General features: G+C 37.0%; 1 protein-coding gene across 9 annotated transcripts in view; it reads left to right on the top strand.

The window, feature by feature from the left end:
- SULF2 (sulfatase 2) overlaps positions 1–16,185 on the top strand; it is a 122,247-nt gene that overhangs the window by 61,521 nt on the left and 44,541 nt on the right. For 6 of the 9 annotated variants that reach the window (XM_069034537.1, XM_069034538.1, XM_069034541.1 and 3 more), the window contains 2 exons: positions 1,935–2,181; positions 8,294–8,533. In XM_069034537.1, coding sequence (XP_068890638.1) covers positions 1,935–2,181; positions 8,294–8,533 — 487 coding nt within the window. The remainder of the gene's footprint in view (positions 1–1,934; positions 2,182–8,293; positions 8,534–16,185) is intronic. The other 3 variants (XM_069034544.1, XM_069034546.1, XM_069034545.1) reach the window with 1 other exon arrangement.

Consider the following 16,185-nt stretch of genomic DNA (forward strand, 5'->3'; position numbering starts at 1 on the left):
AAAAAGCTTGTGTCTAAGAATATGTGCCTGCTAAGCAAACTTTCTTTTTATCTTCCCTGTTGAAACAGATCCAGGTTCCTTTCTCAAGCTGCTTTTGACTACTCTGGACAGTAGCAACACATTGACATGATTCTTCCCAGTTGTACTGCTGCAGATGGAATTCTGAGTACAAGGAATGAAAATTCATTGGACTTGTCAGTGTTTCTTTTGCTATAGCCTGGCAGATTTCTGAGCAGCAGCAGCAGATACTAAAGCTGCATCTGTAAAATTTAAAAGCTCTTTCCCTACCCATTGGAGCAAGTGTGAGGATATTTAAATCAAGTTTTAGTTTCTAGGGAAAAAGTTAACTTCACCTGCTTGTGAAACTCACTGGACTAGTAAGCAAGGAGGATTTTTCATTTCCTCAAAAACCTATTAGTGTGCAAATTTGGAAAGTAGCCTTAATAAATATTCTGTCACAATATAGCAACGTATCTGTTGACTTATGTGAAAATTCAATATGCATTTCTTATATGAGCATAGAAACTGACTGTAATTTTTCAGACCAGTAGTTTTGCTACTGCATGAAAAGTTTGATCAAGAAAGTTTATCTCAAAGAGCAGTTGCTGTCAGAGATTAAGTAAAAATATGGCTAGGAAAAAATCTGCTGGAGTAAAAACTGTTTTCCCAAGGGGCTGTAGGGACAGAATAGCCAACGTGTTTCTTAGGGTAAAACACATTGCACTATGTTCTTTCAGCTCAGGCATTTTTGGTCTTTACAAAAAGCAGATAATCTCTCTTGCGTCATTTTAAATTGATTTTTCTTCTCTTACAAGAGATCATTGGCACCAGTCCAGGAAAAGACAGGGAGCAAGTAGGGAATTAATAAAAAACTGACTCACTGATTGATGTATCTGATGAAATAATTAGTACTTGATATTTTCAGTACATTTTCATATTGTTATTTTGACTTCTGAAAGCAAGAGAGATCCCTTTATATCAGAAGATGACTGAGCAAAACTGTGATTTCAAAGATTCTTCAGCATGCTAATTCATTTCTTGTAATCTCCTTGTAGGAATTGCTAAGAATTTTTTATTTTTATACTCACTAACAGGAGTAGCACCAGTTAGATGTGGTCTGTTTTGCAATCTAGTCTATTTTGGGGCATATGCTCCATTTTGCAATTAAGTCATAGGCAGTGCAAGTCACTTTGATGCATCCATTCCCAAACATTTGAAGTAATGGGCCTTCAAATGTGTTCATTATTAATAATGATATTTTAAAAAATATATATAATCTTGGAAGCCAACAGAAATGCTAAAGGATATCGCACTTACATCAAAACCTGTAGTAGACTTCAAACAGTATCATACATACCATAGTTCCAAGATCAGGGCAGGTTTGCTCTCTAATGGCTTTGTAAGATAAATCAGTGTATAACAAATCTTCTGTTTGAGTGTTCTGTGACTTTGCAAATATGTTGTTAGCTCAGTAAATTTTGCTACAGTCCTGTTTAAAAATAATGATAGATATGGGGTTTTTCTCTTCAACATCTGCATTTTTGATGTTAACAAAAATGTGATCTGAAAACATCTTGGATCACTAAGGAAAAAGAAGGAAGATGATTGCTATTTATATGTATGAAAGCAAAAGAATTTGATACGCTGCTAAGTCCTTGAACTTGCTGCCAAATCTGAGCTTTGAGTGAAATTTCGTTGTCTACATTGATAACAGCTTATGAATTTAATTTTTCAAGTTTTCTGCTTCTAGCTGGCACTAGAAAAAGAAGTGTTTGCTTTGTTGTTGTTTGGGAGTTTGGTTAGTTTTTTTTCTTAGGAGTTAAGATTATTTCAAGTATATTGCGTTTTACTTCTTTGGAGAGGACCTGGCTGTTCCTTGATGGGTGCAGAGGGGTGAAAATATAGATAAATACTTGTTTCCCTCTCCCTTATAGGAGACCTGCAAAGAAAAAGAAATAGAAGCCATTAAGCTACCTTGTTCAGAGAGAACATTAAATCAGCACAACATGGCACAGCATAGTATTGTCCTTGGATTATTCATGATGACTGTTTTGTCACTGTTGGATGGAAGTTCAGCTTTCCTGTTAAATCAACGTCTGAAGGGAAGATTTCAAAGAGACCGTAGAAACATCCGCCCAAACATCATCCTTGTTCTTACTGATGATCAGGATGTAGAACTTGGTAAGAGCCTAATATAAAGAGAATTTTAGCCAATGGGTATGACACTGCTTTTTCTTGAAGCTAGATTCTTGCATTCAAAATAAGAAATTTTTTCAGTGTGAAAAATGATAGGAAAAACAAGTTTTAACCTGCCTTTATGTAGAACATCCTTTCCATCTGCCTGCAATTCAGGGACAGAAGAAGTTAGTCCCAAAATGTTAACTTTCCTGTTCCTGTGGAAATACGCAATTCATGCCTGTCTGTCTTCATCTAAACACCTAAACTTTGCTTCTGGCAATTGCAAGTGTAACCTGGGAAGCTACATGCCAAAACAGTAGGTTTAAATTCATAATTGCACCATGTAACTACCCAAATTCTTTTGTGTAATTGCAGGCATTCATTACATACACAATTTTCATTTTATTTACTAAAATGTTACCTAGCACAGTCATACTATTCTTGTAATTGTCCATTTAGATGTGTAGTTAATTACTGACCAAAATGACGCAGAGTGAGAAGGTTCTACTGAGTTATCAACGCTATGTTAATTTTTGAAGAAAGGAGATGAAGATTAAACACATGCTTTGCCTAATGATTCAGAATAATGAATTAACTGACAGACTTTGGCTTTTGTTGTGTTACCTGAACAAGCTTGTATTTACCAAATGCTGTCTTTAGTTATGAGAAGTGATTAGCCCAAACCAGTTAACATTAATAATTTTGCATTAGAATTATGCTCTTAAGTGTATATAAAGCCTGGGTCATCTGAAAAATGAGAACTCATGTATGTGTAGTCTGGTGGGGGGAGTTTTGCCACCAAATTTTTCTGCATTGGATTTCTAGCATGGATAGTAAAATTTGGAAAACGGATCTCACAGAAGAAATAGAGCACAAAATTAATCAACTTGTACTTCTCATACACTTACTTATCTTGTTGAGAAGTTAATCACAGCAATGTGGTAGTCTTTTTACAGATGTTCGTATCAATGTTACTGTGCGTCCGCAGTATCACAGATGTCACATTCTTCTCTGAGGTGGTAAGAAAGCCTGCTATGGAAGTAATCTCATCAAATTAAATCCAGTTCAAATTAGCAGGATCAGAAGATTGTTGTTGTTGTTGTTGTCGTCACCTTTTTTTAATGGTTATTTGGATCACAAGTGAAGCAATTTCAATAATGTATATCCCAAAGAACCTAAGTACTTTACCTTGCAGGGTTGGAAGGTCTTGAAAAATGTATCATCTTCTATTTTATGCTAGCCTTTGTGTTTCTGATGCAATTGTCTGAGTCCTTTGGGAAGTATATTTCGCTTCTCTGGTAACTTGATGCTTTCCAATTTCAAGGATAATGGGCACGTGTCCACGCAAATTAGCATCTAAGTGAGGAAAATCTATTTGATGAAGCTGAAATTTGATACTCATCATTTGCCACTAATGGCTGTGGGAGATCCAATATTTGTTTGAATTAATTTTTATTCTTGTCTGTTGTCTGGTGAGCTGTCCAAGTTAATCAAAATTGCCATTTGTGGTGATTGTGGCTAGTGCATTTAAGAAAGATCAAAACAGGACATGAATTACAAATAAAAGCTAAGGAAAAGTTGGAAGCTATGAAAGCGTAGTGAAGAAAGCTGTGGGTAAGATTTCATCTGTTCCTAAGAATATTCTGTAACTGATGGGTGTTGTAGATTTCATTGTTCTTTTGTAGCTACTTTGGAGGTGAAAGGGAACACAACATAATCTCAAGTGCCTTTAACAGCCTTTCTTTGCCGGTTTGGGCAAATTTGGAAATATATCCTCTGAGAGATGGCAGGTTACAGCTACCCCTCCCCCACCAGGTTTGGGATAAAAAAGAATTTTTTTCCTCGAAGGAAAGTGAAAGAGATAAAAACTATTTATTTGACAAACACACTGGAAGAGGATAATAATGCTAAATAATGAAACCTCTTGCTGTAGAGAGAAAACCTGGGAAAATTTCTGAGTCCTTCCCTAGGTAGCCTCTCTCCTCTTCCTCAGAGCTGGGGTGGGGTGGGGCCCCCTCCTCCAGTGCCTCCACCTTGGTGGAAAAAGTCCTGAAGTGTTCTGATGTTGAAACAGTCCAAAAAAGAAGAAGGGGAAAAAAATGAAGTCCCAGGAAAACAAAAGTTCAACTCTCTGTCTCCCTCCGGAGAAAAAGAAAGCCGAAAGCTGGCTGAAAAGCAAGCAAGCATGGTGCTTCCTCCTGCTCCTGGCGCTGCTGAACACAGAGAGAGTTTTATCTGTGTCGTTGAAAACAAACTGTAAACTGCTTGAAAGTTCCCTCGGTTTTCTCTCCCCCCCTCTCAAGCTCAATTGAAAGGCATAGAAAGGCACAAAATTAATTTCTGGACATAGAACAGTGATGTGGGATGCAACATCATAAAGCCACCCCAAGACACTTTCCTTTATTTATTTAAAGATAGATTTAGCAATGGGCCAGTAGCAGGTGGAGTTTACCAGAAAGACAATGTTATCCTTTCCTGAAAGGAGTACAGCTCTTTTTTTTTTCTTTTCTGAATTCGCATTACTGCTAATCATGAGTTTTATTTGGGGAACCAAACCTCAGCCTTGTATTGAAAGAAGGAGAATACGGATGAAGGGCTGATGGATCAAATGCACACTCTCTGGAGAACATCAAAGGAGAATGAGTGTAAACTGTAGTGGATACAAATGGGAGAAGACAAATGAGAATGCCAAGAACTACTGACACATACATATTTGATAGACTGTCTAATCAAAAGAGTTGTATTGACAGGCATAATATAAAGAAGAGGAATATGCTGACAAAGAATAATTAATTAGGAACAAAGATTTTTTTCCCCTCATTAGAGACATTTAAATCCAAGTTAATATAATGCTGATGTCCCCTGTGTGGCAGACTCAGCATCTCCAGTTTAGTTGGGTTTGCTATGGTTTTAACAAACCAGTTCATTTCATAATCTAGTTGGAGAAAGATCTGATTATTTAGGGGGTATTTCAACCATGTTAGAGAAATCTGAGTGGGAAGTGATTTGTATGTTTCGAGACCTTCCTCTGAAAAGCCACAAAAATAGCATGGAAGATGATTTTTCTTATCATATGTGGAGATTAGGCTTTAGAGCTTTGTTAAATGTGAGAGGAAGAAAAGGAAATGAAGATGTGAAAAGGGTGTCTAAGGAGTTTTAAATACAATTAAAGGAGAAGTCTTTAAGGGACAGTTAATTAAAATTCTGGGGTTCAGTTTACTGGAAAACACTTCTGAAGTTGTGCTTCAGAGTAGACAAGTCACTTGATACTTAATACAGGTTCTTCAACAGTTGGAGCTCCCTAAAACATGTAAATTATTCCCTCTGACAACAAAACACAACTAGTAGGAAGTCAGTATTATTTCATATATAATTGGTATTTTTTCTCCATTAATATTAGTCAAAATATCAGCTTTTATCCCTGAGGTGAACAGTGAAGATATGTGAAGCAAAGTTATGGAAAGCACACATTTCAAGTGAAATTTTAACATAAATTTTGCTTAGTGTTGTTCACTGAGTAACTTTAGTACATCAAATTAGTTAAACTTCCATATTTTCACAGTAGTCCAATGGATATTTTCTTAAAATGGCTTAGAAATTTCACTTTTAACTGCTAGATTTTTGTTTATTATCAGTGGTTTTAGATGAGTAACAGAACATTTTCTGAATTAAGTTTTGACACTTTCAAAGCATGACTGCCACTAGTACATCCACTAGTGAAACCTCAGAAGGTTTTCTAGCTCAAAAGCTAGAATGATGCAGTGAGGTTCCAGTTGCTGATTAACACATAAGTAATCTGCCAGAGAATGGATGTGTGTGTATTGGAGGCAAACTGAAAAAAATAAATTTTGGTTGGCTATTTTAATGCTGTTTAAAATATTTAAAGCTGCCGTATTTAAGATTATACAGAAGAGTATGCTGGATTTTTACCTTCCACTGCCCTGTCACTCCCTATTAGTTCTCAAACTGGAGAAGCAGATTAGATCATATGTTTGTGTGTTAAAGACTGTTGATATATAGGGCCTTGTCATTACAGCAGTTTTATTAAAGAAGCTTATTGTCCCCAAGGGGAGTCTTAACATGTACTGTTATTTATGCACAAATGCCTCTGTCATTTAAAGGGGTTGTTAAATTGTATTTCAATATTGGTATGACAAAACATTCTTTCAGACTGCCTGTTTATGCTTGGGCTAGCTCATAAGACAACACAGAGGAAACATGCATAGTTTTCAGGCTCACATCATGTGTAATTAGCTGTTATAATTGTTAACTGTGTTATTAGTACCTTTAGGCACTAACACTTAATACACAACTATTATAGAAACAAAAGAGTAAATCTTGCTTTTTTCAGAAACTCCTTTTTGATAGGTGAAGTTTAGCAAGTTCTAAGGGGACAGTGCAATAACCTGCCTTGGTTCATGTCACAAAGTGATGCGACGTCCTCCGACCCGAGAAATGCACAAACAGATTTGTAATTTTTCTTTTTTTTTTTTTTTAATACTCATTCCAAACAAATGGTCTCAAACTAATACCATGGTAGTTTTTAGGTGAAATGACCTACAGTAGCAATTAACCTTCCTTCATGGTGCCAGAGAGTCAGATTTTGTATGTGGCTTATGACCATTTTCCCTCTAGGTTTTGATTCCTGGTTATATCAATGTGCTATGTATCAATCAACTTACTGTTGCAATTTCATAATGAAATCCCTGCATAAAGAGCTTAGAAGAAACCTAAATGCATTATTGACAGAAACAACACAGTTTGTGCCAGATGGTTGCAGGATGCATTGATTAAAGCTGAACAGTTAATCCAACTCAGCTTTGGGTAAGTTAGCCCCAACCCTATTCTAGCATGAGCCCATACCTTCATCTGCATGTTGTCAGTTGGCTTTCTCTGCTCATAACAAGAAGGAAGGGTTGATGATGAACAGGTTTAATCTCCTTTGCAAGGTCATGCTGTTGACAGGTACCATGACGAATTCTTTACAAAATTGGAATTCTTCCTAGATAAAGAAAATTTTACCTAACTTGTTCTGATGCAGTTTTAACTATTAGGTACTGATAGAATAGGGAAATTAAATTTCTTGTTTCTCTGATCCTTGGTGTTTCTGGGTTTAAGAAGAGCACTGATATGGATCCAGATTTAGCTAGGTGGATGTCTATGGTAAGGATCCAGTCTTTGACCAAAACCTTGTCTTAAATAAACAGAAAAACCATTTGGCAGCACTGTGGCATTCAGTAATTGTTGTCAAAGACTTTTATTCATGTTACCCCGATTTATTCAAGTCCCTTGCTTATTTGTTTTTAGACAATGGTTATGTAATACATAGTGTTACCTGCCCTGAGTAGTCATCTAAAAATCTGATTCTGCAGAATCAAGCCTAAGAAGATGTAGATAGTAAGTCTGTTACCAGAATGGATAAAGCAGATAGCTAGAACTCAGTGAACTCGTTATGGAAATTATTATGGGAGCTTTTTGTTGTCTTTGGTTCAGTGACAATTACAGAAATCAATACCTCCTAATACCTCACATTAGGGAATAGAATAATTTATCTAGAGAGCAACTCTAGCAGACCCTTCTTGAGCAGTAGTTTGGACTAAATAGTCTTCCAAACGAAATGATTCTGTGGTTAGAGCCCTCAGCCTTTTGCATAAGGCTGGCACAAAAGGTAGCGTATCAGGTTTCTTGTGAAACCAAAGATTAAATACCACTTAAAGAGCATGCAAGCTTTGGTCAGGGTTTCTGCATAAAGTGCTTTTCACCCTCAGTACTAGGGTGAACAGTATTAGCAGCTCCAGAAAGGCTGTAGAGATGGTGCAGATAGTTACAGTTTTAAATCTTGAATTTAGAGAGAGAGAAATGAAGGAAGCAGTATGATCTATGTTAACATGCTTGAGTCAAATCTTTACTTGGGACTTCAGTATTTAGTCCTTACTGAAACAGTGGGAGAGCTTCACTGAGGCAGGAGTAACCTCTCTGGATTTGGGTTCAGTCAGAGATAACAATGCCCTTTCTACTTGTCCTTCCTTCTGGTTTCTAATGTAACGTCCGAGCTCTTACATAGCTCTTGTGACTGAAACAAGAATATAATTCTGAAATGTTTTTCCTCTTACAGGTTCTATGCAAGTGATGAATAAAACAAGGCGTATCATGGAACACGGAGGTGCTCATTTTATCAATGCTTTTGTGACAACGCCCATGTGCTGCCCATCTCGCTCCTCTATTCTTACGGGGAAGTACGTCCACAACCACAACACTTACACAAACAATGAGAACTGTTCTTCTCCATCCTGGCAGGCTCAGCATGAAATACGCACGTTTGCAGTGTACCTCAACAATACAGGGTACAGGACAGGTAAGGCTGGGTCCATCTGAAAGCTTCCTTAGACTTACTAGTACAGAGACTAACGTATATAATATTTTAATTCTAATTTCTTCTTTACTGCAGCAGTGCATAATGCCAGAGCTTAAGTCTTCCACGTTGGTGGAAGCGTCCTTGCACTTTTACTTGAGGAAATTTTTATTTACAAATGAACAGTCAACAAAAAAACCAAGACTTTTGTTTTTCAGAAGGTGGGAATAAAATACTGTTCATGCTTGAACTGAAGGCCTAGCAAACATAGAATATGGCCTACAATTACCTGAAGTGTGCAGAACAACCAAGAAAAATGCTATGAAAAGGAATTAGTGTTCTGACTTTTTTCATAAAACTGATATATTAAGCAAATTAAGAATGAAAGGGAAGGGACTGCTCCTTTTGTGCTTCGGGACAGTCAGCTGGTATGATTTCTCTAGACAATCAATTCCCAGAAAGGTGTTTAGGATAAATAATGACTGAGGAATAATTGGCAAGATGAAATGCACTCCTGAGAAACAAATTATCCTCTTTTCATGCAGTGCTCCTCAGGAACAAATATCCTGTAGAAAGGATTTCAGAAAACATATAGCATATGTTTCACACCTAATTTCTTCTTGCTTCCCCCTGACATCAGATTTAGGTCCTTGCCTGTGACAGTGGTTTTGTTACATTTCTTGCCTTTTTTCATGATGAGAAGTGAGCATAAACCTGGTTCTTTTTGTGATATTTATAGTGTATATGTACTGCAGTATTGTATTATACTCATTAGTAATAGTATGCGGTTTTTTTCCTTGAATTCATAGTTATTTGATGCTTCCAGAAACTAATATAAGCCTTGAATAGTAATTGTAACAAGATCATTATTTTCTTTCTGACTATTCAAGTGAGTTTTATGTGTTATTTCTTCTAAGTTTCAGTCTTAAGTAAGTGATTTCCTTGTTTTGTTTTTCTAAAATGAAGACCTGAATTAATTTGGAAAGAACTAAACTAGGGGAAGTGCACATATCTTATTAATTGCTTGCTGTGTCCCTCCATTTATCATTCCTGGCACCAATACCGATGAGCATATGAGTACAAACCAAGGTTAATGTTTTATTCTTCATAGATTATTTGGTTTGTGTTTACTGAGCTTTGTCTGTTGTAATAATTTTTATATTTAGTGGTTGTATTTCAAGAACCTGCAATTTTTACCAACTTGAGTAACTCTTGCAAGGTGTTCATATGTCTTTTTTTTTTACATTAACTTAATGTTTAAATTTAGACCCAAGATCTTAGTGAATCTATATTACATATTCAGTCTACCTCTCTTAATGGGGAAACTAAATTTATTGGAACACATAGAAATAGGGCTTTTAGAAGTACAAAGTGATCGTAAGGTGAAAATGAGATCCTCATTCATGTAGTTAAATGTGACATGTTGTTATACAAATTTAAATGGAATTTGCTGTAAGTGGAGGCTGGCATTCATTTCTGTTCTCCAGTTAAAGTCTGGAGTTATCCACTATGAAGGATGTCAGCAGTAATAAGGTATTTTTTATCTTCCCCCCCCCCCCCCCCCCGCAAAGATAGATTAGCATTACCTGCTTCAGAAACAGCAGGAGATTGTATTTGAGAACCTTGTCTACTCAGTTTCTCAAGTTTCAAAAGAAATTTGCTAAGAAGAATACTTTGAAGATTGTGAATAAAGTTTCTCTGAAATGGAGAGACGTCCTTGAACATGACTACAGTGAACAAAGGAAGATGTGGAAAGCACAGGAATTAATTTGTTGGGTTTTATTTTTTATTTTTGAAGTCCTTTGTAGTACTGGTTTGCTCCGCAAACATACAGTTTAGCTTCTTAATTCCTTGATTTTGGTGTGGTTTGTTTGTTTGTTGGTTTTGGGGTTTTTTTTTTTGGTTGGTTTGGGTTTTTTTTACGGAGTAGAAAAAGAGGCAATGAGGAGTAAAGCTTTTTGAGGCTTGCTTTTGTATTTCAGTTCACAACCTTGGAATGAGAAAACTTTTTATTTGATTCATAACCCAGGCCTTCTCCCTGTGTTTTTTCTCTTCTCTTTTCTCTTTTGTGTTATCTTGAAGGCAGAAATTGTACTCTCCTACTCCACTTCATAGCTTCCATCTGTTTTTCTTTCCTGCTGCTGGTTTCAAATCTCCTTTGCCTCTTCTCTATCCATTGTGATTTCCCTGTGTTTTGTTTTGTTGCAAAAGATGATTCTTCTGGGGATCAGTCTTTCTGTACTGTAGCGTGTTCTCTGGGGTAGTGGCATTTGTGGCTGGGATCTATAGAGACTTGTGCAGCTGCTGACACCTTTGGGAATGTACTAGTCGCATGCAGGCAGGAGAGAGCAGCGTGGTGCAGGTTTTTCTGGCCCAAGTTGCAAGTGAAAAATAGATGGAAAAGGTATGTCTTTCCCCCAGTTGTTTCTTCGGTTTCAGCCTTGGTTGTCAGTTTTATATTTTTTAACTTTGGCACATTAAAAACCTTGACCAACTTTGTTAGGCACTGTACTTGAAAGAATAGAGGGGCCAAGCTCAAGGGAAGTCCAGTCTTTGGCTGTAACAGCCAGGATTTTGACTGTCATGCATAGGCTTGCTGTCACTTTATGTCCATCAATTAAATATCATGGGAATACAGAGGGTGGGTTTTCCTTCTACAAGGGAAGCCATTGAGGCAATAGGCATTACAAGTATGTTGTGTTCTGCATTAACCTGTCTCACAGTTTAAAAACTGCCAGTGTCCTGAATAGCAACACGTGTTCTTGTTATGTAGCCGCTATACCTTCCCACAACATGAGTTCCCAATCTCAGTATATTCTCCTATAGCATAAAGTGGGAAATTGGGCAAGGAGGGCAGTTTATGTAAGTAAACCAATTCAGTTGATGAATCAATCTTTAGAAAGTCACTAAGCTACATCTGAATCATGACTAACTTAAAATAGTGGATGCTGGTACTTAAGCTTAGAGTAGGACATTACTAGAATGGAAAAGAAACAAAGAGATCCTGTGACAAGCATTTCTGAATGGAGTTCTCTGCCAAGTGTTCCTGTGTAAATATTTATAGAAAAAAGGATCTGTTTTCTATGAACATATGCATCTCTTTCTCTGAGAAGGGTTTTAAAATGCACAATGCATTGTTGTATACTTTGGTCCTGCAGCAACAAATACCAAGATGTTATACTGAAATACAGGTTTAAACTTTCTTTTGACATTACTGAATGAGAAAAGCTTCTCTTTTCCGCTTGTCCAGCTGGCTGAATGATGAGGTCTTAAATTGATGACTGATTCTAAGGTATTTTGTCAGCCTTCTCTGCAGTCAGGAAATGAAAAGAGATGTTTTATCTTAAGAAATTCAAAAGAACTAGGGATGGGAGGTCAATTGCAGCCTGGCAGAAGGACACTTTTGCTTCAGTGATTCTTCTGAGAGAGTTCCATTAATTTATGTTAGGGCTGAATGTGGCTCAGTATGCACCAAATGCAGTACACATTTTGACTAACTTACCTTCCCTGTTCCTGTTGAGCAGTACCCTATAGTACAGCTAACCCTATTCAGTTAAATGAATGTATTAACAAAGGCAAAAGCTGCTGCTTGTATGGTGATGTGTCAGTATCTCTTTGTGGTGGTAAGTCTGTACTTGAATTATACAAAGAATTAATAAAATGCCATTTTGAACCAATCATGTATTTTGAACCTAGAGAAAAGTGGGTCTGGGAGGTCCAACTCTGCCATTATGAAATATTTATTTGGAATAAAAGTAATAATCATTCTTAGCATTTTCATGGGGCTTTACAATAATCAACTAATGAATTGATTAAAATTCAGTGACAGCTTTCCATTACCTTCCATTAATATTAGAGTAAGAAGATACAGTGGCTGACTCCATTCAAGTAATTATTTTGTACTTCACTGTCTGAGCTTTTCCTATTTTAAAGTGATTTTAACATTAAATTGTAAGAAGGAGAAGAAAGGCTATTGGTAAACAGCCTTTGAGGTTCATTCCTCCTTTAATAAACATGTGACCAGTTTTTAATACCTAGATACAGGTCAGGAATAAGACTCTTAGATTAACTGTTCCCTGCTGTAGAATTTGCTCTATGCAATAGTTGCTGCTTGCTATTTTTTCTTACAGAAATACTTAAAAACTTAAGTTGATTTTTGTGTATAATAGCTTGATGAGGAATAATGAGTGACCTAAAAACTCAAAGCATAGACAGAAGTAGAAACAGAATTGTGAAGTACTTTCTACAAGGTCCCGTGCAGATGAAAACCAACACAAAGAAGAGATGCAAGTTTTCATCCACCCTCCAGTGCCCTAGCCACTATGCCATACTGCACTCTGTCATGTTATCTGCATATAATGAAAACAGATTATCCAGATCAGAGTAACAACCTATTTGCAGAACAGATAGCTTTTGCAGTTGATGAAGGACTGCAGGCCGTTGTTACAAATAATAACCAAGTGATTTAAAAGTCAGACTTAATTTTTAGAAGTGATTTGCTTGACTAGGAACTGAAGTGTTGGATACCTCCAGGACATTTTGGTAACTTACAAAACTGGGTAGCAGGTTTCTGAATTATTTATCTAGAAGGTAAATTAGTTTCCATAGGTCCTCTGCTCTCTACATAGAAATATTACTGTCTTAGCAAGGACTGTCATCCATTAGATAGTTTTAGACTATCGGGCTTGAAATTGATGTGAAAGAAAGATTCTGCAGAGTGTCTATATCATGATAGCTGTTATTGCAAAAGGAAACCAAGGATCTACGATGAGTCCTCATGTATAGCCCAGATCTACTGACTCAGTCCATCTTACTACTTCTTCTGATAGGCTTGGTTCATGGTGGTGAGTTAGTAAGATGGTCTTTCAAAATCATCAAGCTTATTTTACTAACGTAATGTACTCAGGACAGTTTTTCCTAAGTTGTTTTTCCTATGTGTTTAAGGTGTGAGTGTTCTGTATCGCCCACATGGTTATATACCTGTCCTCCACAGCAGTGATACACAATTTAGTAGGCACTGGAAGAATTTAGTGATATGGGAGTTCAAATAAGCTGTATGCCTTAATGAAGTGCATAGGAGAACAGTAATGATTCCAGAGACTTGCCAGTGCCTACAGCATAAAATTTGCAGATAGATTCTAATTCCAGTTTCTGAAAGTTGAATTTCTATTTCTTTGAATTTAAGCAAACTTGTGTCTTTTTGTATGTTTTGGTAGCAAAAGTACTGCCCTGAGACCTTTGTCTTGTCTTCCAAGTTAGAGACAATAGCACTTTGCATCCCTGCCTGTGTGTTATGTGTGGGAGGACTAGGTGCATTTTTGAGATGGAGGCATTTCAGAACTCTAAGAGGTTATTGGTTGATTACAAAAAAAGTGTCAAATATATTTTTTTGTCAAAAGTAAAAGGTAAATGTACAGACAATAAATGACTGTAAAATCTAGATGACTTTTTATTCAGTGTATATCTTGTTGAAAGGAAGTCTGTGATTATACTGAACTGTGGTTGGACTTTTCACCTAATTGGATTCAGTAAGACTTTATTATTTTTATTCATGAACTAATGCTTTTAGTAGGTTTCTTCCTGGTTTATTGGTAGATGGGAAAACACCCAACTTTGTTAAAATACAGCAAATAATTATTCTTGTGCGGAATATCCTAATAGCTCCCTGAAACTTGGCAACCGGGTTTTCTTCAGATCCTATAAACAAAATGTCTCTAAATGAAATTCTTTCAGGGGTTGCCCAAACAGCATAGTGCAGACTTTGGTATTTTAGTAAAGATTCAGCATTAAGCTGGGTAAACTTTTGCTTAGAGTAAAAAAGCATTTTAAAAGTTATTTTAAAAAGTCTGACAATCTACTATTGAGGAGGTTTTTGGGTTTTACATGTGGAGGAGGAAGAAATCTTGCATGTGGAAAGAGGAGGATAAATCTAAATGTTAAGATTCTTCTGTGCTCATGGTGTATAAAAGGGGGGGCGTGATGCCCATGGTAAATTTTTATTAAAATATCTCACTATTGTGGTTTTGACATTAGGAAACGTTTTATGGAAAATCTGAATTGTCAGGATTGGCTGCCAAGGTGTGTGAGCAGACTGAGGAGCGCTAGTGAGGTGTGTTGTAAAGGAGTGTTCTCAGCCACGGCACCAGCAAGCACTCCCGCTGCCTCTTCTGCTGCCCGGTGTAGGAAATTATGCTGTTATGATACACCAAGACATCATGTCCTGAATTGTAATAAAGATTGGTGACATAAAGATTACCATTTCTACATTTTTTTTCCTTTTAACTTTCAAAGGGTGCCTGAAAGGGATGTTCAGAAAGATATTTGTGCCTTACAGTTCTAGCTGGGTTTAAACTTTTGTAAGCTGTCCTAGGCATCAGTGAAAAGGACCTTTGGTCCCAATTCCATTGGAAATTTGCTTATCTGAGAAGGACAAGCAACACTTGGCTCACCATCAGCATTCTTTGGTTTGATTCCTTGTTGACCATTTCAAGGTATTTGGTTTGAGTACTTTTGTCTTATTTGGCTTCATCTGCTCCCCTCCCGCCAATTCCCCTGATTTGGTAAATAGATCTTGGCACTGATCCTTGGCAACCACTGAGGAATGTGCAATGCAAATTCAGGAAGAAGAACAAAGGTGTCACAAAGATTACTGTGCTTTGCCTTTGTCCTGCTAGATATCAGACTAGTCCCCTGCAAGATGGTGGATGGAGCATGTGCTAGCACACTGCACTATCAGTGTGCTGCAAGGTAGAGAAAAATTTGCCATCAGTGCACAGTAGACTAAAATGTGTGTGTGAATACACACCTGTGTTTCTCCTCTTAATCTACCTGGTGAAGTACTTCAATGGATTCATCATTTCAAGGACTGTTGCAGACATACAAGAGACAAGAAATAATAAAAGGTACTCAGAACCCAGTCTTCCTTAGCATCTTGAAACTGATGTTACTAAAGGGATCTGATAACAAAATGTAGTCTTAAGCCCCTCCTTGCATCCTTGAAAATACTCTTTAAGATTGAGGGACTCACTGTATGTTTTATGCAACTCATTAGATTTCCTGCAGTTACTAAGGTAATAATACTAATGCCACATCTTCTAACCCTTACAGTAGTGTCATATTTTCAGTTGTCACAAAAAGTGCTGACTGGGACCGTTTTGTTGACTGTTTTGAAGGTGGCTTCAGCACTTAGGAGTTACTGATTTTTGGAAAGCTTGGTCAGTTATTTTGATACCTAAAAAGAACTGATATCTCTTGAAAACATCTTACCCGTGGAACCAAATTTAATACTAAATTACAGGATTTTATCTTGGAACTCCCTTATTTCTGCAGTAAACCCATTAATTTCACGAGGTTTATTCCACTGTATATTGTCAGTCTAAGAGTATATTTGGCCATGATGTGAAGGCAAAATGTAGTTGACCTTTGGGCTAACTGGTTGTTCCGTGCAATGCCAAGAGTACTTTCTCATCTGCTTTCCTCTGATTGTCTCTCGGGACAAAAAGTACTGAAAGTAATTTTTGCTAGATATACCTCAGAAAAAAGGACAGAAGTGTTCCCTCACTCCCCCCACTCCATCCCTATACTAAGGGATTGGGCAGTTGTAGCTAATTGTCCAACTTTGAGCTGGGGAAAACTGATACCAGATACAGAAGTAA

The sequence above is a fragment of the Aphelocoma coerulescens genome, chromosome 20, assembly GCF_041296385.1.
Source record: "Aphelocoma coerulescens isolate FSJ_1873_10779 chromosome 20, UR_Acoe_1.0, whole genome shotgun sequence".
Classification (NCBI taxonomy): domain Eukaryota; kingdom Metazoa; phylum Chordata; class Aves; order Passeriformes; family Corvidae; genus Aphelocoma; species Aphelocoma coerulescens.